At 44.1% G+C, this 22,678-nt stretch overlaps 1 protein-coding gene across 5 annotated transcripts in view; it reads left to right on the top strand.

Annotated features, from left to right (window-relative positions):
• Positions 1–22,678, top strand: part of MAP3K15 (mitogen-activated protein kinase kinase kinase 15) — a 156,476-nt gene that overhangs the window by 92,115 nt on the left and 41,683 nt on the right. For 4 of the 5 annotated variants that reach the window (XM_074993985.1, XM_074993981.1, XM_074993987.1 and 1 more), the window contains 10 exons: positions 3,409–3,568; positions 4,245–4,395; positions 4,792–4,899; positions 6,367–6,416; positions 9,140–9,235; positions 12,185–12,272; positions 15,667–15,800; positions 17,073–17,200; positions 21,527–21,657; positions 21,922–22,027. In XM_074993985.1, the coding sequence (XP_074850086.1) occupies positions 3,409–3,568; positions 4,245–4,395; positions 4,792–4,899; positions 6,367–6,416; positions 9,140–9,235; positions 12,185–12,272; positions 15,667–15,800; positions 17,073–17,200; positions 21,527–21,657; positions 21,922–22,027 (1,152 nt within the window). The remainder of the gene's footprint in view (positions 1–3,408; positions 3,569–4,244; positions 4,396–4,791; positions 4,900–6,366; positions 6,417–9,139; positions 9,236–12,184; positions 12,273–15,666; positions 15,801–17,072; positions 17,201–21,526; positions 21,658–21,921; positions 22,028–22,678) is intronic. The other variant, XM_074993986.1, reaches the window with a different exon arrangement.

Raw genomic sequence — 22,678 nt, 5'->3', positions numbered from 1 at the left:
TTGGTTCGCAGCCCTCGACTTACAAGGTCCTACCGTTTGGGCTCTCCTCAGCCCCCAGAGTCTTCACCAAGACCTTGGCAGTGGTGTCGGCCTACCTGCACAGACAGGGGGTATTTATATTCCAGTATCTGGATGACTGCCTACTCAAAGGGGCCTCGAAGGAGGAGGTACTACGCATAATATGTGTCACAGCAGGCACGTCCTCTTCGCTTGGCCTGCTTATCAATCTGACAAAATCAAAGATAGACCCCACACAGGACATAGAGTTCGTAGGGGCACGCATAAATTCTATTACAGCGAGGGCGTATCTACCAGAGACTTGCTTTCGGGCCATCGGCTCCCTCGCGCAAGGCTTCACCTTCAGCCCTATGGTGCCGGTTCTGACGTGCTTACAGCCGCTGGGCCACATGGCAGCAGCGACGTTTCGTAGAACAGAACGCCAGGTTACACATGCGCAGCATGCAGCATTGGCTGGCGAGTGTATACAAACCGGCAGCACACACTGTTCACAGGATGGCGTCGCCCACAACAGAGGTGCGCAAATCCCTGCAATGGTGGGTAAACCCCGGGAACCTGCTAACAAGGGTACCCTTCCACCAACCACACGTATTGGTTTTTCTTACTACAGATGCCTCCCTCATAGGGTGGGGAGCACACATGGGCGAAGAGGTGACGCAAGGGCTGTGGTCTTCCATGGAGCAGTCACTGCACACAAATATACTGGAGCTCAGAGCAGTGTTCAACGCCTGCAGACACTTTCGAGACCAAATGAAAGGCAAGGTAGTTGGGATCAGTACAGACGATACCTCCACCATGTTTTATATAAATCGGCAAGGAGGAGCTCGGTCCCATGCCTTATGTGTAGAAGCAGTCCGGTTGTGGAACTGCTGCATCGCCAACAATATAACCTTGAAAGCCTCGTACTTACCAGACGGTCGCAATGTGCAGACGGACCAGCTGAGCAGGCGTTTCGCACTCACGCACGAGTGGCAGATGCGTCCCGATCTGCTGCAACCAATTTTTCCACGCATGGGGTTTTCCCCAGATAGACCTGTTTGCTACTCAGCACACCAAGAAGTGCCCACGATTCTGCTCCAGGGCAGGACTGGGACGGGGGTCCCTGAGGGACGCCTTCGCAATCTCATGGAGGGGCCCCCTGCTTTACGCTTTCCCTCCCACAGTGCTCATCCACAAAGTGTTGCAGAAAGCCAGGAGGGAAGGAACCTGAATGATCCCGATAGTCCCAACGTGGGATCGACAGCAATGGTTCCCCCTACTCCTGCGCATGTCGGACCGGCCACCGATGTCCCCTCCGGTGGCGCTGGATCTGCTCACGCAAGCCCAGGGGTCCATAGTGCATCCGCACCCCCAAGGCCTGCGACTACAAACGTGGTTAATCCATGGCTCAGCTCCCTAGAGAGCACATGTACGGAGGAAGTGCAGCAAGTCCTAGAAAGTAGCAGGAGGACTTCCACCAGGAAGACCTACAAGCAGAAATGGACTCGCTTTACGGCATGGTGTTCTACCAAACAGCTAGCCCCCTTTCGGTGCCTATGGCTGTGATATTAGAGTATTTACTGGACCTCAAGAGAGGAGGACTCTCGCTATCCTCGTTTCAGGTCCACCTGGCCGCCATTTTGGCGTTCAGACACGAAGAGGAAGGGCACACGGTGTTCGCCCATCCCATGGTTACCAGGTTCTTCAAAGGGCTGGTAAGCCTATACCCCCCTCAGAAACCGCTTCCACCTCCGTGGAACTTGGACCTGGTGCTTAATGCGAAAAGGGGACCACCGTTCGAGCCTTTGGCCACGGTTTCCCTCCGCCTCCTTATGATGAAGACGACCTTTCTTCTCGCAATCACGTCAGCTCGCAGGGTGAGCGAGCTTGAGGCAGTTATGGCAACGCCACCCTGCGCTGTTTTTTCCAAGGAGGCGGTAACCATACGGCTGCATCCAGCCCTTGTTCCTAAAGTTTCTTTCTGAGTTTCATACTAACGAACCTATTGTTTACCCTTGTTTATCCAAAGCCTCATAACTCTAACAAGGAGGCGCGCCTACACCTCCTGGACGTGAGGAGGCGCTAGCTTTCTATATGGACAGGACCAAGTCCTTCCGGAGAACGGATAGGCTCCTAGTCTCTATCGCTCCCAAATCAAAAGGAGAATGTCTCTCTTCGCAGAGAATCTCTAAGCACATCGTATCTTGCATAAAAATGTGCTACAAACTCAAAAAGACTCCTTTACTGGCCACGCCCAGGGCTCATTCCACTAGGGCGGTGGCAGCATCAACAGCCTTTTTTTCAAGGGCGTTGCGCTAAAAGACATTTGCAGAGTGGCGACCTGGTCATCCTGTGACACCTTCGCCAAACATTACGCCCTTCACAGGGTATTCCAAGAGGATACCCGTCTCTCGGCAGCGGTCCTCTCGGGGACAAGCTGCACATAATCCGATTACCCACCTCCTATCTTGGGTTACTGCTGGGTAGTCACCTAATGTGGAGCACCCACGGGGACACTCGAAGAAGAAAGAAAGGTTACTCACCGTAGTAACGGTGGTTCTTCGAGATGTGTCCCCGTGGGTGCTCCACTACCTGCCCATCCTCCCTGCTCCGGATCTCTGTTTAGTGTTTTGCAGGAGCATCCGAGGCGGTTGGTCAAGGAACTGGCGGGGACCGGATCGCGCACATGGCCGGGAGCGCGCGGGGGAGCGGCGCGCACCGGCGCATGCGCGGTCCGGCAGAAACTGCTTGGAAGATCCGATCTGCGGCGCCGGGCGAGCCCGACACCTAATGTGGAGCACCCATGGGGACACATCTCGAAGAACCACCGTTACTACGGTGAGTAACCTTTCTTTCTCCAAAACAAAATTGCATTACAGCTTCATCTGCTTTCTAGGAACATAATAGCCAAAAATAAATCAAAGTTCTACATTTAGAATCAGCTCCTCAGTTGCACCAGAACAGACCTTGCTGCAGTAAAGGAGATCAGGGGATGTACAAGTTGCTTTAAACCATGTTTACACCTCAGTTCTGGGACTGTTTTGCACCAGTCCCTGATGCAGACTGTTCCAGCACAAGGATTGTCTCTGGAACATAGGGATACCTCAGTGCATCCCCTACACAAGAAGCCGGGAGGAAAGAAGTGTAAGGACACTTAAACTGTGGCACTACAGAAAAGAAATCCTTTGCTGGCTCAGTTGAGCCAGGCTGGAGATTACGCTTTGCCTCCATAGCTGCAGAAAGTAGCTTTAATGGGTCAAGCATTTGGCCCTTTATTTCTAGGTAAGAATAACATTTCCCCATTCTTTCTTTAATGACAGTTCCATCTTTTAATCCATTGTTATACTGATAGTCTAATATGCAAGAATGTTCATTTAAATAGAAGTTTTCTTTTAATGTAAAATTTCCAAGGTGTACGGCTGAACAGTTTATTGGGAAGAAAAGGAAGCTTGGAAAAAATGAATAATTACTGGGACGTGGGGCAGTTTTTCAGCGTGAGCATGCTGGCCAGTGACATTGGTAAGGCAGTGCAAGCCGCAGAGAAACTGTTTAAACTGAAGCCTCCAGTTTGGTAAGTTGTGTGTGTTAATGCTGTGTGCCCTATCTTTTGGAATTTTCATAACTGGATAGCACAAAATGCTAGAAAATGTCCAGTAGAGAATAATCCTCCATAGACAGTTGCGAGAACTTAGATGGTGGAATACATTGCAAATCTCAACCTGTTGCAACTCTGCTCTGAGATTGGAGCTTGATTCTTTATTGTGGGATTTTTTCTGGTTGAAAATAAAATTATCCCTCAGAGTGATAGAGCAGGTTTTTAGATTTCCCTGAAATATGTATGGTCAGAGGAGGAGGATGGTGGAGGTGGCTCAGACTGAAGTAAAATTCTCTTCTAGGTATTAATAGATGCAATCCATTCTGCCTCCTGTCCCATCAGTACGTTAGCATCACGGCATAGGGATCCATGTAACGATGTACTTCTCAAATCAGATGTGCATAAAAGCACACTGTAGACTCATGTTCGAGCTTGGTATCAAGCCTATAAATCTGTAAAAAACAACACAATCATATGTAAATGAGAGTACCCAGTAGAGTATATTTAATTGCATTTAAAAATTACATTGAGCTACTAACTTATTCAAAGCTGCGGGAGCAGAGGTGGATTTTCAGTCTCTCTCTCTCTCTCTCTCTCTCTCTCTCTCTCTCCCCCTCCCCCGCCTTCCCTTGACTTACTGTCTGTGTTCTAGGTACTTGAGGTCATTAGTCCAGAACCTGTTGTTAATTCAGCGTTTCAAGAAACTCACCATAGAGCATTCTCCCAGACAAGAGAAACTAAACTTCTGGTTAGATATCATTTTTGAGGCAACAAAAGAAACAACTAATGGACTGAGATTTCCAGTAAGATGCCGAAATAGATTTTGTAACCTATACTTTTCATATGTTGTATTTAATATTAGATTGGCAGCAATAGGCATTAGAAGGCTATAAACATAGGCACTTAAATGCTGCAAAATCTTAATTTCCAAGATAATATTGAATGGGATTAACCAAAACCTGGTGTGTTCTCAATCTCCCTTCTTTTAAGTGGTCATTTGACCAGCCTAAAAACGGTTAGTCATAAGTATGCCACAATAGTGTTGTTTTATTATAAATAGGAAAACACTGATTTTATATGGTAAAAAATATATGTTGTGTCTGGTTAGAGATTGTTTATTATCCTATATCATTATCCTTCCTGAGATCTTACAGTGTAGGTACTATTACCTTTCACTAAGCAGAACTTTGTGTTTTTAGGTTTTAGTGATAGAGCCAACCAAGGTCTACCAGCCTGCATATGTGTCAATCAACAATGAAGCAGATGAGAGAACTGTCTCTCTGTGGCATGTCTCACCCACTGAAATGGTAAGACAAATAGCAAACGCATTTCACATGGCTAATGATGCTTTGTACTTATTATATTTGTATAGCTTCTTTTTCAATATTGATCTTAGAGCACCTTAGAAACACTGAAGCCTCACTACATCTGTGAAAATACGTTACTTAGTATCTCCATTTTAAACATGGGGAAACTGAGATATTATAGACTAGGTGAAATTACTTGAAGAACTGGGATTATTCAATGGCAGACCACAGATTAGAATTGAGGTGTGTTTGGCTCCTAGTCCTAGGCTCAGTTTGCTAAAACAGGCTTCAGAAAAGTGCTTTTGGGTAATGAGATTGATACTGTTTACTTAACTCTTTAATTTTTGGTTTTACATGAGCATCTGTGACTTTTCCAGAGCTACAGTTCAGAGATAAGATCCATGGATTATTAGTTATTACTGGTAAAGCATCAGTGCTGTAGAAATTGTAAAGATTTTCCAAACTTTGGAGGAAGCAGGAAAGAAGATTTAAGGTTGTGAGCCATGGAAGGGCAATAGGAGTCAAGAGATGAGCTTTATTGGAATTTGGAGTTATAAGAGAGGCTGTAGGAGGGTGTTTAGGAAAAAGAGTTGATGCAGCTAGTTGTGGAGCTATCCACATCCCTGAAAGTGAGAAGTAACTTTAATTTGATGTGAAAGGAGACTAGAAAGCTGAGAAGGACCAGTAAGGAGGGAAACATTTTTGGAAGACATAAGAGGAGAACAGCTTTTTTGAAGCCTCAGTGAGGTGAGCTGTGGAAAAGAGTTGTGATAGCCAGAGAGGTTATGGTAGCCAGAGTAAGATATGATTAAATAATGGGCACATTAGTGCTTCTCTGAAAACTAATATGATCATGGTTTGGTGGGGCAGGATGCACATATAAGAGACAATTGTATCTACAGAGCAGATTCTCTGTGGGCTGCCCTAAGCTGTGTTAGCTGAGAGCAGTACACAAGGCACAATCCACAAGCTGGTCTCACTCGGTCCATCTCTCTCTGTCGCTGCCTACAAGGCACTTTCTGTGCCAGAGCTTCCAGGAGAAGAGAATTCATAGGAATCAATTATGCTAGCTCTATATCTCCTGCAAATAGAAGGGTTCAGTTCCAATATGCACCATCAAAGAGAAGAGCAGGGCAGTGAGTCAGCCTCATGTAGCTTTTTTAATGTGAAAGGTTAACTTATTTAGTTGAAAGATGAACAGTTTGGTAAAATACGCTTCAACTTTTCTTTTGAGACTGAATGTTACTCTAGAAAATGTCTCTTAATCCACTGTGATTTTTTCTAAATTGCTTTTCCTCAGGTGAGTACATGTGGCATTTAATATAGATCCTACATTTACACAAATCTGTTCATCATGTCAAATTTCTAAAAACGGAGATGTGGCTGTTCTTGCCAGGCTTCTATGGGTTCTGTGACTTTGCTTTCTGAGATTGACCTGTGGTTGACTTAGATCTTTGTTCCTCACAGAAACAGATCCATGAATGGAATTTTACAGCTTCCTCCATTAGGGGAATAAGGTTGGTATGTTCGAAAACAATTATGGTTTCACATTTTGTGTTTCATTTACATCAAATGGGCCTGCCTTATGAGTTGATAGTAAGAACTCTGCTTTTCATTCCCTGTTAAATCTTTCTTCTGCCTAAGCTGCTTCAAAATGTAGCAATAGGGGAGCATTTGTCTTTCCTCGAGTCAAGCAGAGCAATGGTGTAGAGTCTGACCTAAAATGTGTGAGTGCTAAAATGTGTCATATACAGTATTTTGAACTGTATTTGTAATTTTTATATTCAGCTAAGTCAGAGGTTCCCAAACCTTTTCCCTCCCTGAATTTGTTTTAACTAGAAAATGACTCCCTCTGCACAGTGAGACCTTGTACATATGGTGCATGTGAACTCATGCTGTGTGGAGCGAAAGTGGTGTCCTCCAGGCATGGTGACTTTGCACACCCTTTACATGAAACGTCACACGATGTAGAGCCAAATGGCAGACTCTGCACACCAGCAAGCACCACACCCCTTCTGCTAATGGTGTGATCCCATTTGGAGTCATGACTCATAGTTTGGAAACCACAGAGCTAAACCTACCCTCAGTTGGTACAATTACACTTTTAGTTCCATGTCATTAAGTCTAGATTTCTGGGAAATAAAATATTCTTTTCCATGGTTCCTCGTTTTCTTTTTTAAAAATGGAGGCCAGCTGAAGGCCTCTCTTGCATTAGGAGTGTTCCCTGTTAGGCTATGCACTTGTGTGGCTGCTCAGGAGAGAGTCAGATGCCACCTAGCTGATTAGCAGAGTGCTCACAGCTAGGTTTGTGTTTCTCCTAGGGGTACATGTCACATATCTTGGTGCACAGAAGAGAATTGTTCCACCCATGAATGGAAAGTATTACAGGGGACGTTGCTCCAGCCTCTCACTTGTGTGGGTCCTGGCTTGTTCTCCACCCAGTGATGTTGAAAAAAAATGGCTGAGAGAACCTTATATCCCCCTCACTGGCTGTTCTTGGCCTGCCCCACAAATGTTCAGGTGCAACAGCATGCTGAGAGCCTCCACAGAGTTGTTGGCCCCTTGGTGCAAGGAACAACAAGGTTCCAAGAGAAATTAAATGATTAATGTTGCTGTCATGCATGGTAACCAGAAAAGGTGTCCCTTTTGCATGCTAATTTTCTAAAACATGCATTAATTACTTTACAATAGGCATAGTTTGTATAGTTCATCATTGCTTAGCATGGTAACTTTAATTAAATAATGACCAATATTTCATTTGCTCTAGCTGTTTTCTGAGTTGCTGCTGGGACTTTCAAACCTTGGGAGGGATAGTTTTTAATGAGATTGAAATAGGTTTGGTTTCTTTTAACTTTTGTATTTGCTGATTTTGAGTTATTTTGACCTCTTTTGTGCTTTTGAAATGGTCATCAGTTATTTAATATGTAATGGTACTTGTGACCTTAGTTCACAATTTCATTAAATGTAATTGTTCTCTTTATGGGAGTCAGCAAATCTTAAATTCATGAGGCATTCTTCCTCTACAGCTTCTATTATATTTAGTAAACTGAAAATCTTACATCTGGATACTGATTTGTTCCACCTGTGTAACCTTTGAAAACTAACATTGTTTTTTATTTTAGTTTAGTCAAGTAGATTAATCTGCCTCATACACTTCTACACCAGAACTTGCTTCATCAAAACCAAGTTATGCAGTAGCGTTTTAAATGGAGAATTGTATTGTATGTCCTGGAAAGTAATAGAGCTGGCCGCAAAAAACTGGAGTTCCCCCACCCCACACTTACCATTCTGGAATGGAATGAATACAGCTTTAAAAAAACCCATACAAAATGGTTCTTTGTTTTTGGCAGAATTCTTATTATGTATTTTAGAATACGTTTACATGTTACAGCAAGCAGAACTATTGAGCATTCAGTTATTTCATGATCTCAAATGAACAATGCTTTTACCAAACAAGGTACCTCAGTTGAACTGGGCTTCATGATAGTTCTGTGCAGTGTAATGTGGAGGAAGAGCCTGGCGACTGCTCAGTGAAGAGGAAGAGGTTGCAGGACTTTGCGGTTATGCACATCATATGATTAAGAGTCAAGGGACCGGGGCACTTCCGTGTGTATTGTGCATGGGCTAAAGGTAGATTCCATTTCCCCCAGTTCCATCATAGTTCCTCAGCCCCATTTACTTGATCTCTGTGCAGGGTTGACCATAGAGTGTCAGTTTTTCTGAAAAGGGCCTGTCCTCTGTAGAATATATGGTTACATATTATGCTGATATCTTAAGGTTCTAAGAAGTTGCATGCTTATGTTTACTACCATCATTTCCTTTTTACGATTCATTGCAAATTACCTAAAGTGTAAACTAAATTTGTTAACTTAGTCTTTCTCCTGGAATATAAATTGACCTTAAATTGGTTTAATTTTCACTGAGGGGCGGTGAAATATGAAGAAATTAGATAAGTTTACTAAGTAGGAGCAGGGGAAACATGCGGGATGAGGTTTGTCCCTGTCAAAGTCAACAGTATTTTGCCACTGACTTAAATGTAGGCAGGATTTCACCCTCAATTATATGTGACATATTTTATACGTAAAGAGAACAACACATGTATCTTGCATTTATGAGGAAAATTAACTGTGTCCTTGAGAAAAGTCTAAAATTAAATAATTTCTAAAATACTAGTATTTCTTCCTCCATGGTCTGTAACATGAACATCGAGAGTAAAACCTTTTTGATGAAAATTTTACAGCATATCCAAGTTTGACGAACGATGTTGTTTTCTTTATGTCCATGACAACTCTGATGACTTTCAAATCTACTTTTCCACAGAGGACCAGTGTAGTAGGTGAGTTCATTTTACTACTAATCAAACTTCTATTGTATGTGACTGGCAAGGGCATTGGAGCTTCCCCAGAAGTGTGGGTGGGGTTCAGGGGCCCAGCCCCTCCTCTTCCTCCAGAGGCCCTGACTGCAGCCAAGCCAGATGCTGGAGCGGAGCCAGGGAGCTCCTGCGCCCTGGAGGGGATCAAAAGCAGCCTCTTGCCTTTGTCTCTGCCCCAGAAGCCCCTCATCCAAGGCAGAACCTCAGAGCTGCAGCTTGGCCATGCTAAGAGCCATGTTGGCAATTGTGGAGGTCTGCTGCAGCTCTCCCCATGCTTGCAAGGTGGGGGTGGGGCCCACTGAGAGAAGCTCCCAGCCAGTATACTCTTCCCCCACCCCCGGGCCAGAGCCATGTGAGTAGCAGCAATGAGCTCCTGCGGAGCTGAAAACCTTCCACCTGCCTTGGGCTGGGCAGGGACACGAACCAGTAGCTGCCTATTGCTCCATGCCTTGTGGGTAGGTGAAGGGCCCACACAACTCGCAGGATCCTCAGTCAGGCTCCATGCTGGCTTGGCTGCGGGGAGAGGAGAGGAAGGGGCTGTTCCATCTTACAAATAGTGCCTGTCCTCTTTCAGAAAGTGGGAGAGCTATGGTCCCCTGGCTTCCCCCAGTTCTGACAGCCCTGGTCACTGGAAAATAGCGCTTAGTAGAGTACAAAACCTGACAATTCTTCAGAAAAGAAAGAAATGTTCATTTGTGCGCTTATCATCTTGAACTTTTTTTTTCTGATAAAGAAACTATGGGGCAAGTTCAGAGATGAATATGAGTTAGATCCTCTTATACTCAGACTGCCCTACATCTGGAGCTTCCACCAGGATTGACTTCAGCTCTGTTTGTCTTTAATATGTCTAATATTTTCCCTTGTTTAGACTATGATCTGTGCTGTTATTTATAGCGCGTATATAAAATTACTAACAAAATATGTGAAATGTAGGGCTGTCAATTAATTCACATTAATGCCTACAATTAACGCAGGACAGATTTAGCTCGTTAAAAAAGTTAATGACTTAGTCACAGGTGGTAACTGTTAATTGACAGCCTGAGAAAAAAGTAATTACTGGCCATGCTGTTTCAAGGCAGTGGTGGGAAAACCCTGGTAGCCTTGCGGCTCAGAGCCAGCTGGAGCATAGAGCCCTACTAGCAGCTGTGGGGACCCTGCAGCTGAGATTCGTCTGGGGCTCATAGTCCCACTGGCAGCCCTGGAGCAGTGGGGATCCCAGCTGGAGCAGGGGGAGCCGCAGAAGCCTGATGATTAATCACTCAATTAATGGCATTTAATTTTTTAATCACACGATTAATTATTTTTTTATTGTGTGAAAGCCGTAGTTAAGTGTCATTAAGGTTGTAAAGAAAAGTTTGGCAAATGCCAGAATTTGGGTTGTTTGTATAAGTTTAAATATAGCCCCTCATGTGTATTCATTAAGAGAGACCTTGACTCTCTCAGTGGAGAGGCGACACCTGCCCTGAGGAGAATGAGGTTGTATAGTAAAGTAGATCAGTAGGGCTATGCCTTATTTGTTTTCTGGAGTTGGAAAATGTGCAGTTAACAAGGCAGGAGGTTGTTAGAAGAGGTGCTCAGTGGGGTGTCTATTTTGAAAGTGTAACGTTTATGTAATACAAAGTACTCAAAATTGCCTCCAGATTAGGCACACAAAACTATGGGGTAGGGATAGCTCAGTGGTTTGAGCGCTAGCCTGCTAAACCCAGGCTTGTGCACTCAATCTTTGAGGGGGCCATTTAGAGATCTGGGGCAAATAGAAGAGAACAGAAAAAGGGATGGTGATAGGTCCTGCCAAGAGGGCAGGGGACTGGACTCAGTGACCTCCTGAGGTCCCTTCCAGTTCTGAGGTGCACATGTGTATGTTGTTTTTCCTGCCTTGAGGGCAGGGGCTGGACTTGATGACCTCCCAAGGTCCATTCCTGTCTTAGCATTCTATGATTCTAACTAGTGCAAACTTTTGACCGTGCTCGCTCAGGCTAAGGCTATACTACCATTTCTATTTGGGGATACATTTGTAAGTAGGAGGGGGAAGTCAGGTGGACTGCTCATCAGCAGTGCTCCTGGGCCAGGGCTGCTCCTTGCTGGTGGTGCCTGGTAACATGCCAGGTCTTGCCCCCATTTCCAGGACCCTGAGTTCTAGGCACCCCTGCCCAGGGTGGCTGACAGGGGACTTGGGTGGAGGGGACAGGGCTGGAGGCAGGCAGCCCTCAGCACCGCCCAGAACAACTTCCCCACTCCCACAGCCAGCCACGGCCCAGAGTGAGCTGCCTGGAAAGGGCGCAGGGCTCTGGCCACCACCGTTACTCCAGCAGCGCTGGTGGTGGCCAGGAGCCCTAGGCGCTTTTGAAGCCCTGTGCTCTGGGGCAGCTGCTCCCTTAATCCCATCAGTGGGCCTGCCCCTGCCAATGGTATACACAGCATGTAATATCTGTATGTTCAAAGGCAACACTGCCTGAGTTTCATAGGTGCCCAGCACTTATCATCTAAAAGGCAGCTCTTACCAAGGTGTCTGAGATTGTGCACCCCAAAATTGAGGTACTGGGTAGCTCTAGCCACTTCTAACTACCCTGGTTTTCATGTTTCTATAATTACATTCATAAATCTTAGGCCACATTAAGGCAGGTCTGTAGATTTATCTAAGTAAAACATAGTTAAAAGCATTACTTTTCAATTATGATAAAAGCCAAACACATCCTCAGGTATACTTCAGCTGATTAAACTCCTTAGTAGGTAAGGAATTCTGTATTTTTCAAGCTCTCTTTCCTTATTAAAACTAGAGTAAATCTGAAGTAAATGAAGGAAACCTATTACAGATTGTTAGCAAACGTATTGCTTGGTACATGGATTATGAAATTCTAGCTAATCCTGTGTGATTAGCTAATTGGCTGACTGTGTGATACTTACTGCTTGCAGGTTCTGTGGCTTGGTTAAGGAGATTTTGACAGATGCTGTGGGCAATGCTTTGGAGTTAGAAGGAGAGATTGATGGAGACACACTGGAAGTAAGTTATGTTTGTGGATAAAACGTCGAAAATCCCTAAACCATTTTCAGATACATAGGACACTTTCAGCAACATTTCCAGTACAGTGCTATCTCCAGATCTGAGAAAGTGGGTCTGCCCCATGAAAGATCATCACCTAATAATCCACTCTTTGCCCCTCCTTCTATCCTATGTGTCTGATTTGTCTGTTTTTATTTCAGTTTTTGTATCTCTGTGTTATATAATCGTCATGCCAATTCACTTTGACTATTTCCAGTACAGCACTAGCTCGAGATCTGAAGAAGTGGGTCTGCCCCACAATAGCTCATCACCTAATAAATTATTTTGTTAGTCTTCAAAGTGCTACAGGACTAAATGTATTGTTAAAAGTTCAGTACCCATCTGAACCATACTAACACAATAGTGAAACTTCTGGATTCAGCAATGAGTTTCTGGGTGCTCAGCTTAGGCCTAAAGCTTTGGCAAGGGCTTGCATCTGGTCTACCAACATCGCAGTGACACCATGAAAAATGCCAGGAGACATATTCTTCTTGGGCTTGATGAGCATGTAGAGATTGGCAAGCTTCACCTGGAAACCATACATTGCAGTATTCAAATGAAAAGAAACTTCGAAGGGAAAAAGAAAGTCTGTGTGAATTGTCTGAACTGTTGTTGCAGTTTTCAGTCTAAAGTCTTTTTTATTACAGTAGACCCTCAATTTAACAGACTAATAGGGGGAAGAGGTGTCCGTTAATGCTTAAAGTCCATTATATCCGAATGGTTCTACTGTAGGATTATGCACTGACCTTTCCAGCCCATCACTCACGCCTGTCCTCTGCCTCTCTCTTCCTTCCCCTCTCCTGCCCCATTCTTCCCCTCACACCTCCATCTCCCTCTCCCAATTACCAGGAGAGGAGCTGCATGCCGGCCTGGCTCCTTCCACCTCCCACAGCTCTTGGCATGCTCAGCACTGTGGCTCCTCTGGCCCTTGAGGCTCCCTACAGCAAGTCCCCGGTATTTATTGGGAGGGCGATGTGACAGACCACATCCATTATTTCCAAAGTCTGTTATATGAGGGTTCGTTAAATTGAGGCTTTACTGTACAAATGTTGTCTAGGTAAAGGGTTACAAGAAGGGACAATGGTAGCGTTTGAAAATTATAGTGACATGAAGTAAAAGCTACTGTTAACAAAGATTTAGATTTAGAACAAGAGCCAATTTTGGGAATTATTTGTATTATCTTTCGTGCATGTGTGGACACTGTTACTGAGGAAGTTCATGTCAGTTGAAGAGCTCTTACTGAATCCCAGATTCCCACACCCTAGGATCATTAGACTGCCTTGACCAAGGTCTTAAGAGGAAGGCCTGCTTGTTCATAGCTGCAGTTGAATCGTGCCTCAGGGAGGCTGGCTCAGTAGTTGATCATGCATACAGACTTTCTGCAATGGCAAACTAGTACGGACTTACTGTGGGCCTAAAGAAAACAGAATGGGGGCCTATAAGATTGAATTCAATACACAGTCTAGCCAACTTACTGTCTAGCTTTGAACTACACATCTTAACAGAATTCATGTATGCTGGTAAACATGCTAGGGAACCTGGACTCCTAGATGGAGAAAAATTAACTTATGATAAGTATGTTGCAGAGCTGCAATCCAACACCAAACTGTCATGCAGCTGATGTCTTCTGTATGAACAGGGTATCATTTCATAGGTGTGAAACCTGCATGTGCTACTGCTGAAGAACTTGACAAATTTTATGTATGACGTCATGTTCAGTTTTTCATTACAAAATAATGTTATGAATATCGAAGAGCTGAAACATGGAAAATGAAACTGTATTAAGGCTGCATTAATTCAAATACAGATTCCCTGAGTAGAATGTTAAACAGCAACAGAAATTTTCAGCACGTTCTGGTTTGTAGTGCTGTAAAGACAGTGATCGTTTTGTAAATAAACAGAGAATTTTGAAGAAACTCTGTAACAGTAGTGACCCAACTGGGACATGCTCGAAGAAGACAGAAGTCAGAGCTGAATTTACGTACAACAGCCGGAGTTGCACATTTTTAACATAGCAGAATATAAAGCTACATACCTCTTTGTAAATCAGATCTCTGTTTTCTGTTTGTGTAAAAGCTTTCCAAATGTACTACGCTAATTCTTCACTCTCAGATTTGCATATGAATCAAGAGCACACTGTTCAACACATCTTCCGCATCATAACAGAGGTTCATTAGTAACTGTGAATTTGCTTCATGTATCAATAGGCCTTTTGTCAGGAGAGAGCTTTGCAACAAGTGTTCTCTACAGAGAGATCACAGTAGAGGACTAGGTTCTCAGGTGGTGTAAATCAACATAACACCAACAAAGTTAATCACCTGCACTGATTTATGCTAGCTGAGGGCATGACTCAGAATTTTCCAACAGAAATGTGTACAGCTACTTAGCTTTGGGCTTGTCTACACTACCACCTTCCTTCAAAGGAAGGATGGTGATTAGGGTGTTGGGAGTTTCTAATGAAGTGCTGCCGTGCATAGGCAGCACTTCATGAAGCAAATTCCCCCCCACAGCAACTTCGAAGTTTTGAAGTTCTGAGTACCGGCACGCCTCTAGCAGTGGCGCACCTGTCGGTACTTCGAAGTGCCGGGGCGACTTCGAAGTCCCCTTACTCCTCAAAATTTTGAAACTTGAGTTTAAAACTTCGAAGTTGCCATGGTGGGGAATTTGCTCAATGAAGTGCTACCTATGCGCGGCAGCACTTCATTAGTAAACTCCCAACACCCTAATTACCATCCTTCCTTCGAAGGAAGGTGGTAGTGTAGACATAGCCTTTGTGTTTTTAATTTCCTTTTAGAAGATCAGCATATTTTTCCTCTTTAGAAAAAGCTTCTAATGAGGAGAAAATACCCAAAATAAATGAGCTACGGTTGAGCTAGAAAACAAGTATAATTTTTTTTTTAAAACAAAGCATAGGCATTGTAATGAGTTTTTTTTTGTTTTGTTTTGTTTTGTTTTTTCCTTTTCTATTGCTACATATAGGTTTCAAAATACTTGGGGATTTTCCATTTGTTTTTGTTTATTCTGACTGGTCTTTTGTAAACTCTTTCTTACTTAAGTACTCTTCTTACAGATGTCATCCTCCAAACCTTCCTGGGCCCAATCTTGCATTCCTTATTCAGGCAAATTTTCTGTTGAGTATATATATTTAGCAATTATGTATCTGGACACCTGTTAAAAAGGCCACATTTTTATAAAGCAAAAAAGTAAATAATAAAGAGGAGCAGTGAGCTTTAAAAAATGATGTATGCTTGTGGGCTAGACCAATAGGTAATCATTCTGACTAAACCTTACAATCTAGAAGATGGCTTCTATTGTAATTATTTGTGTACCATTGTGCCTGCCATTCTGCTTTCAGTATGAATATGACTATGATGAGAATGGTGATCGAGTAATACTAGGGAAAGGTACTTATGGAATAGTTTATGCTGGAAGAGATCTCAGCAATCAAGTCCGAATAGCCATCAAGGAAATTCCTGAGAGAGACAGCAGGTGAGTATTAATGTACTAATAAACCTGCCTCACTAATGAAAACTGCAGCTTGTTGCAGATAAGATTTTTCTCCTTCTAAAATGTATTTACATGTAATGGATTTTAGTGTAGTGTTCTAGTATATGAAAATTTAATTAGTTTATTAAAATTATGGCTTTAATCATTTTGTTTAGGGGCAAGTTCAGTTTTTTTTTTTCGCAGTGCAGGTTTAACCTCTCTCACCTGGAACTCTCTTGTCCGGCAACATCCGTTAGCCTGCATGATTTTAATTAGCTGGATGACCACTTATCCTAGGTGTGGCCAGTTTTTCCATCATCCAATAAAGTTTATTTCCAGCCACCATTCCTGGCTCTCAGTGTTCTGTGATGTTATTTAGATCTAATTTGCCTGTAAATAACTTTTAAGAGCCCAGTAAGCAATGGAAGTGTTGGTAATGCTGCCAGACATATTGACCTCCCATGGTTCAGTAAATCATCTTATTCAGCATGGGTCAGGTCCTGAGGGTGCCAGACGAGAGTGGTTCCACCTGTACTGACAAGTCTCTCCAAAAGTATATGCTTCTTTTATAAAGGTCGTGACTATGCTGGCCCCCGCCTTTTGAAAGTGGTATGCTAATGAACCACTTCCGCAGATGCTAATGAGCCACTGCCATGAATATGCAGCACCTTATTAGCATAATAGTGGCTGCACGCATTTCAAAAGTTCTGCTTTCAAAATGCACGCCACTCATGTAGACAGGGGCCTTTTGAGAGGACACCTGGACTTCAAAAGCCCCTTCTTCCCATTTGGTTTTGGGAAGAAGGAGCTTTCAAAATCCAGGGGATTCCTTTCAAAAGACCCTTGTGTACATGAGCTGCGTGCGTTTTGAAAGTGGCATGTTCGAAACGTGTGCAGCTGCTATTATGTTAATGAGGCACTGCATATTCATGGCAGCCCCTCATTAGCATCTGCTGAAGTGGTTCATTAGCATCCCCCTTTTGAAAGGCGAGGGCTAGTGTAGCCACGGCCAAAATATTTTGTTTAAGATGATTTAATTGTTTGAAAAAAGAGTCAAACATTATTTCTTTCTAGAAGCTTTTCTTGTAGTCTGAACAGCCAGCCAGTCATATTGCATTTTGAATTTAGCAATGGAAAGTTTTCTATGCAGTTGGATAAGATCACTAGACTCATTTTATTTGTAAACCATTAAGTAAAACTAGGTTTCCAAAGATGTTAGTACAATATATTTGCCTTCATCTTCAGCTGGTCCTCAATTTACTTTCTTTTTGATAGATATTCTCAGCCACTGCATGAAGAGATAGCACTGCATAAATATCTAAAGCACAGGAACATTGTCCAGTACCTTGGTTCTGTTTCTGAAGATGGGTACATTAAGATCTTTATGGAACAGGTGCCAGGAGGTTTGTATCATTCTGGGCTGGGATTTTTAAAGGCGCCTACTGGTATTAGTAATCCACCACCTAGGAACGGTCAGGAGGAGTGGGGCACTTAGCTGTCTTAGGAGCTTCATTAAATGGCAATACTTAATGTGTTGTTATGCTGCACATGTCCTTCCTGTTGAGAGGTTAATTGCATTTTTCTATTAATAAACAGATTCTCTGTATGTGAACAATAGATATGGAGTGGTGCAGGTCTTGTGATCCTATGAAATCCCTTTCTGTAATAATTACACACACACACACACACACACATGCACACATGCACACACACACAGATTACTCAGTAATTAAGAAATGCCAGAAGTAAGGTCAACAAAACAGCAGTCATGTAGCACTTTGACTAACAAAATTCTGTTAGTCTTTAATGTGCTATTTGACTACTGTTTTGTTTTGTTAGAATACAGACTAATATGGCTACCTCTCAGTTACTATTCAGAACTAAGGTTGTTTCCCTTTAGCCTGAGCAGTTGGTGAGTATTCAGCTAAGTAACTTAGGCTGTCTCAAATTGGGCATCCAGCGTTAGTTGAAAATTTTTAACTTAATCTTTGTGTACCATTAGGTTCTCATCTGTGAAATGAGGAAGTTTTTCAGAATGCTTAGCAATAGTTAGGACTTCATGGCTACGTCTACACATGCCCCAAACTTCGAAATGGCCACGCAAATGGCCATTTCGAAGTTTACTAATGAAGCGCTGAAATGCATACTCAGTGCTTCATTAGCATGTGGGCGGCAGCGGCGCTTCGAAATTGACGTTCCTTGCCGCCGCGCGGCGCGTCCAGACGGGGCTCCTTTTCGAAAGGACCCCGCCTACTGCGAAGTCCCCAAGGGGACTTCGAAAAGGAGCCCCATCTGGACATGCTGCGCGGCGGCAAGGAACATCAATTTCGAAGCGCCGCTGCCGCCCGCATGCTAATGAAGCACTGAGTATGCATTTCAGCGCTTCATTAGTAAACTTCGAAATGGCCATTTGTGTGGCCATTTCGAAGTTTGGGGCACGTGTAGACACGGCCCATATCTTCAAAGCACAGCTCCTATTGACATCAGTTGCTACTTTGACTGTTCGGCATTTCAGCAAATCAGAATCTCATGCCTCAAGAAGAGCACCCAAAAAAGGAGGAAACCCCATTTTGTGACCACTCGTGAAAGCTGGGCTGAATGTCTTGCCATACAAAGAACTCTGTAGCACAGGCAGGGATTGAATCTGGTTCTCGGGAGCATCAGTCAACTGACTTAACCACAAGACCATCCTTTCTCTTCTTGACGTCTCCTACTTCCTTTACTACACACCTTCCAAGTTCTGTAATAAATGAGACGTGGTTCTGTAGACACAGCTGCTTTCACTGTACACTCCTGATCCACTCTCCTACCCCCCAGGGCAAGTACAGTTTGTGCACTGCATGGGGCAGGGGTCCTGGGGGGTAAACATAATGTGATCAGGTAATTAAAGACAGTATTATAAATGCATACGCACAAGGGAGCTACCTTAATTCAGACATTTCATAGCTTTTGTGTGCTTAATAATGCTGTTTTTTACATAGTTTTTTCCTGGATGTTTAGTTGCCTAGGTTTTTAAAAATGGAAACTTGAAGACCAAATTTCATCTATAGAATCATATTGAAACCCACATGGGTTGTTGGCATGGCTGTAATTTTAGACTGATCATACAGTCCTCTGTCAATTGATGTAACAGAGTAAGTGATATCTCTAGTAGGTTGTCCTGTGCTCAGTGGACTAGCGCTAATAAGAGGTGATACACACACTTTGCTTGGTCTGGCATGGCCAAGAGAAGCTCAGAGCTACATCTGGAGGGGAAGCTCTTCTGAACCCTGAGCTGGAGCATGCCTAGTGCAAATGAAATGTTAAAGGCTTTTAACCACTAGATTCACCAAATTTTCTACTGATCGTGGAGAACTGTAGTTGTTGTTTTCCAAAAAAACTTGGCATCAAATTTGGATTAGATTTTTCAGATGGGTGGCAAAAAGTACATGCCCGACATGGAGTCTGCCCCCTGCCAAATTTACCAGCTCCAAAAATTATAAACATGGGCAAAACAGCATAATTTCCTCAAGCCTCATTCTCTGAAATAGCAGAACTGTTTTACTGAAATTTAAAAAAAAAAGAAAAAAACGCAAAAATTAAGCCTGAAACAGCTGCTTAGCATAGAAAATTCAGCCCAAATAGCTGCAACTTTGGCAAAAGGTTATGAGGAATCCAAACCAGAGTCTTCTAATAGGAAGGGGAGTAGAGGGGGCAAAAGACCTAACTAGCTTAAAGACAGAAGTCAGTAAGTGGATGGAGGGAATGGCATGATGAGACTACCTACAGCAGCAAGTAGCTGACCCGTGTCTGCTAGCAGCAAATAACTCCAGTGGCCAGAGATGGGACAATAGGTCTGGAGGGCTCTGAGTCACTGCAGAGAATTCTTTCCCAGGTGGCTGGCTGGTAGGTCTGGCCCTCATGCTTGGGAAGGAGTTATCCCTTGGGTCAGTTCGACATAGACATTGGGTTGGGATCTTTTGGTTTTCTGTTTGTTTCCCTCTACAGCATGGGGAAAAGTCATTTGTTGGTTTCAACCAATGGGGAATTCGCTGAAATGTGAAGTCCTTTAAATCATGATTTGAGAGCTTCAGTAACTCAGCCAGAGGTTATGGGTCTACTACAAGAGTGAGTTGAGGAGAGGGTGAGGGTTTGTAGTGTGAAATGTATGGGAGGTCAGACTAGTTGATACAAGTCTGAGTGACACATAACCATAAGAGTAAAGCCCCTCCCCCCCCGGCCCCCGTAATAATTCCCAGGCAGGTGCATTAAGTGGAGAGCACATAACAATATTTTGAGGGTAAAAATCTTCCCTCATGGTGTGTCAGTGCAGCTGTTAAAAAGGCAGGAAGATTAAAGTTATAAACGTCCAAGATTCAGACTCAAAAAGGGTGATTCAGAGTGCATTTTACAAGTACACTTGAGAGGCATGAGGTGCTAATCCTGTCTCCACTGTTCTCTCATCTTTAGACCCCACTCATAGGTGCCAACTACAGGGGGAAAAATAGTGAGTGCTCAGCAGCTACCAGTGACCCTGGGGATCATCTCCTTCTCCTGTCCTCTGGTGGGCTCCATCAATCAGCTCCTCCACCACCCTTTCAACACCTCCTGCCCACCCCAGTCAGCTGTTCAGTGGTGTGGGGAAGGGGTGGAGTGACTGCGGGGCATGCTCGGGGGAGGGGGAAGACCAAGGTAGGAGGAGGCAGAGCAGAGCAGGAGGAGATGGAGTGGGCCCTTGGAGTCAAGCACCTTTGGGCAAATGAGGAAGCAGGGGCCAGTTCTCCCATTGTCTCCTGGCTGTAGGGTGCACACTTGCCAATGAGGGCTGGCAGCTTTCTAACTGCAAAAGAAAGAACACACTTGCTGTGTCTTGAGGCTCTGCTCCCAGCTCTCGCCAGTCTTCCTCCATCCATCACTTGCTTTCTCTCTCACCCTCATGCCCTCATTTTCATTAGGCTGGGGTAGGGGGTTAAAGTATGTGTTGGGGGAGGGGAGGGGGAGAGCTCCAGCAGTGGACGCAGAGTCTGGGGTGGGGCCAAGAGGTTCGGGGTACCGGAGGGGGCTTGTGCTAAATGAATCCCAACGTCGCCACTCACTTTTCTGCCCCTGGGCAATACCAGCTGCTGTTGCTTGCCTGGTGCTTTTTTCTGTCTGTGCACTTCCCCTGCCATGTGTGTTATAGTTCATTCCGAATAGCTGCTGGCCATAGGGTATGGCTAACTAACACATTTTCTCGCCCCCAGCGCGTGGGCATGACAGCCACTACGGGCCCTGGGACAAGGTCTGGAGCCAAAGCAGGAAGGAGTGGGGCTTAGGGCAGTCAGACTCAGACTGCAGCGCTGAGCCTCCTCTGCCCTCTCTGTGCCGCCACAGCACTTGAAAGGGGCCTGGAGCAGTTGCAGCAGCCAGATTTCTGGAGCAACTACCCCTAATAGCCAGACCTCCGCCCCAACCCCCCATCAGTGGGCCTGCTACCAGCTAATCTTAAATGAACACCTACTTAGGCCGTGTCTACACCAGGGAGTTACAGAGCAGTAAATCTGCTCCCAGTGCTGTAGCACCCAAGATGTCCATGCAAGCAAGTCACTTTGCGTGCACCAACTTCACAGTTGCAGTGGCTTAGAAAAGCCACCTAGATGAGAGACACCGAGCTTTTTGTGCCGGGGCTCTACATTTATTATTACTGACCTGCAAAAATTGTACCTTGTGACTTTGTAATCTTGACATGTTTTCCTCTTCATCTAACCCAGGAAGCCTCTCCGCTCTTCTAAGATCAAAATGGGGCCCAATGAAAGAACCTACAATAAAATTTTACACCAAGCAGATTCTGGAAGGCCTTAAGTATCTCCATGAGAACCTTATTGTACACAGAGATATCAAGGTAAATGTTCTCCGAGTATTTGATTTTGTGCAGGTGGGGTGGAGAGCTTAATTTCAGCACCTCTTGCAAGATAGTTACTTTTGTTATAAACAGGAGTTGTACTTTTAATAGGAAGGAGCTTTAAAAAAAAAAGCAACCACCCCTGCCACTGCGAGTTCCCTTTGTAAAAAGTGTTGGTGTCATCTTTGTTATAAGTCTTGCTGGAATCTTGTTGTCAGCATGCTGGACTCTGTTCACATATATCTACCTCTTTCTTGTCTCCAGGGAGATAATGTTCTGGTGAACACATATAGCGGGGTGGTAAAAATTTCTGATTTTGGGACTTCTAAGCGGCTGGCAGGGATCAATCCATGTACTGAGACATTTGCAGGTAAGAGGAATTGAACACATTTCTTAAGTCTGCCCTTTGATGCTCTAGTTGGCATTCTTATTCAGGGTTCAGTTTTATCTTCCTCCCAGACCCAAAGCTTCTTTTGAAGCTACTGAGAGCTTTTAGTCTGCAAAGATAGAAAGACCTGGGGACTTCTGCTTTGAAGAAAACAGAGATAAAGTAAATTGGTGTATGCTGCCTGAGAGGATAGGCTTTTTTGAACCTTCTAATTTAAAATCTTAGATCAAAGAGATCTTTGAAAAATTGTGTTGCAGAATGTTGAACCTCTCCACATCACATAATACCACGAAACTGCACCATGAGGACCAGGGAGAATCTAATTTCAACTGACAAAGCTTTCAAAACTTTTTTTGGTGGGTGGATCCTCTGTAGATTTTGTCCCCATAGTTAAGTGTGCTGTGTGTTTCAACCACAGAATAGGATTTTGACCAGTGGTTCCTGTAAGCTGAGCACTTGGTGGGGGGCTGCCTGGGAGAGATGCAGGAGCCACCCAGCTGATTAGCAGAGTGCAGGCAGCTGGCAGCCTGTGATTTTTATTGCTGGTGCACATAACAAAATTTATTCCAGCCCTGGATAGAAAAAATTCAGAGGGGACACTGGTTGTGCCAATGACAAATACTTAAAATGTAA

Source organism: Carettochelys insculpta, chromosome 1 (assembly GCF_033958435.1).
Source record: "Carettochelys insculpta isolate YL-2023 chromosome 1, ASM3395843v1, whole genome shotgun sequence".
Classification (NCBI taxonomy): domain Eukaryota; kingdom Metazoa; phylum Chordata; order Testudines; family Carettochelyidae; genus Carettochelys; species Carettochelys insculpta.
This window is presented reverse-complemented; position numbering and strand designations above follow the sequence as displayed.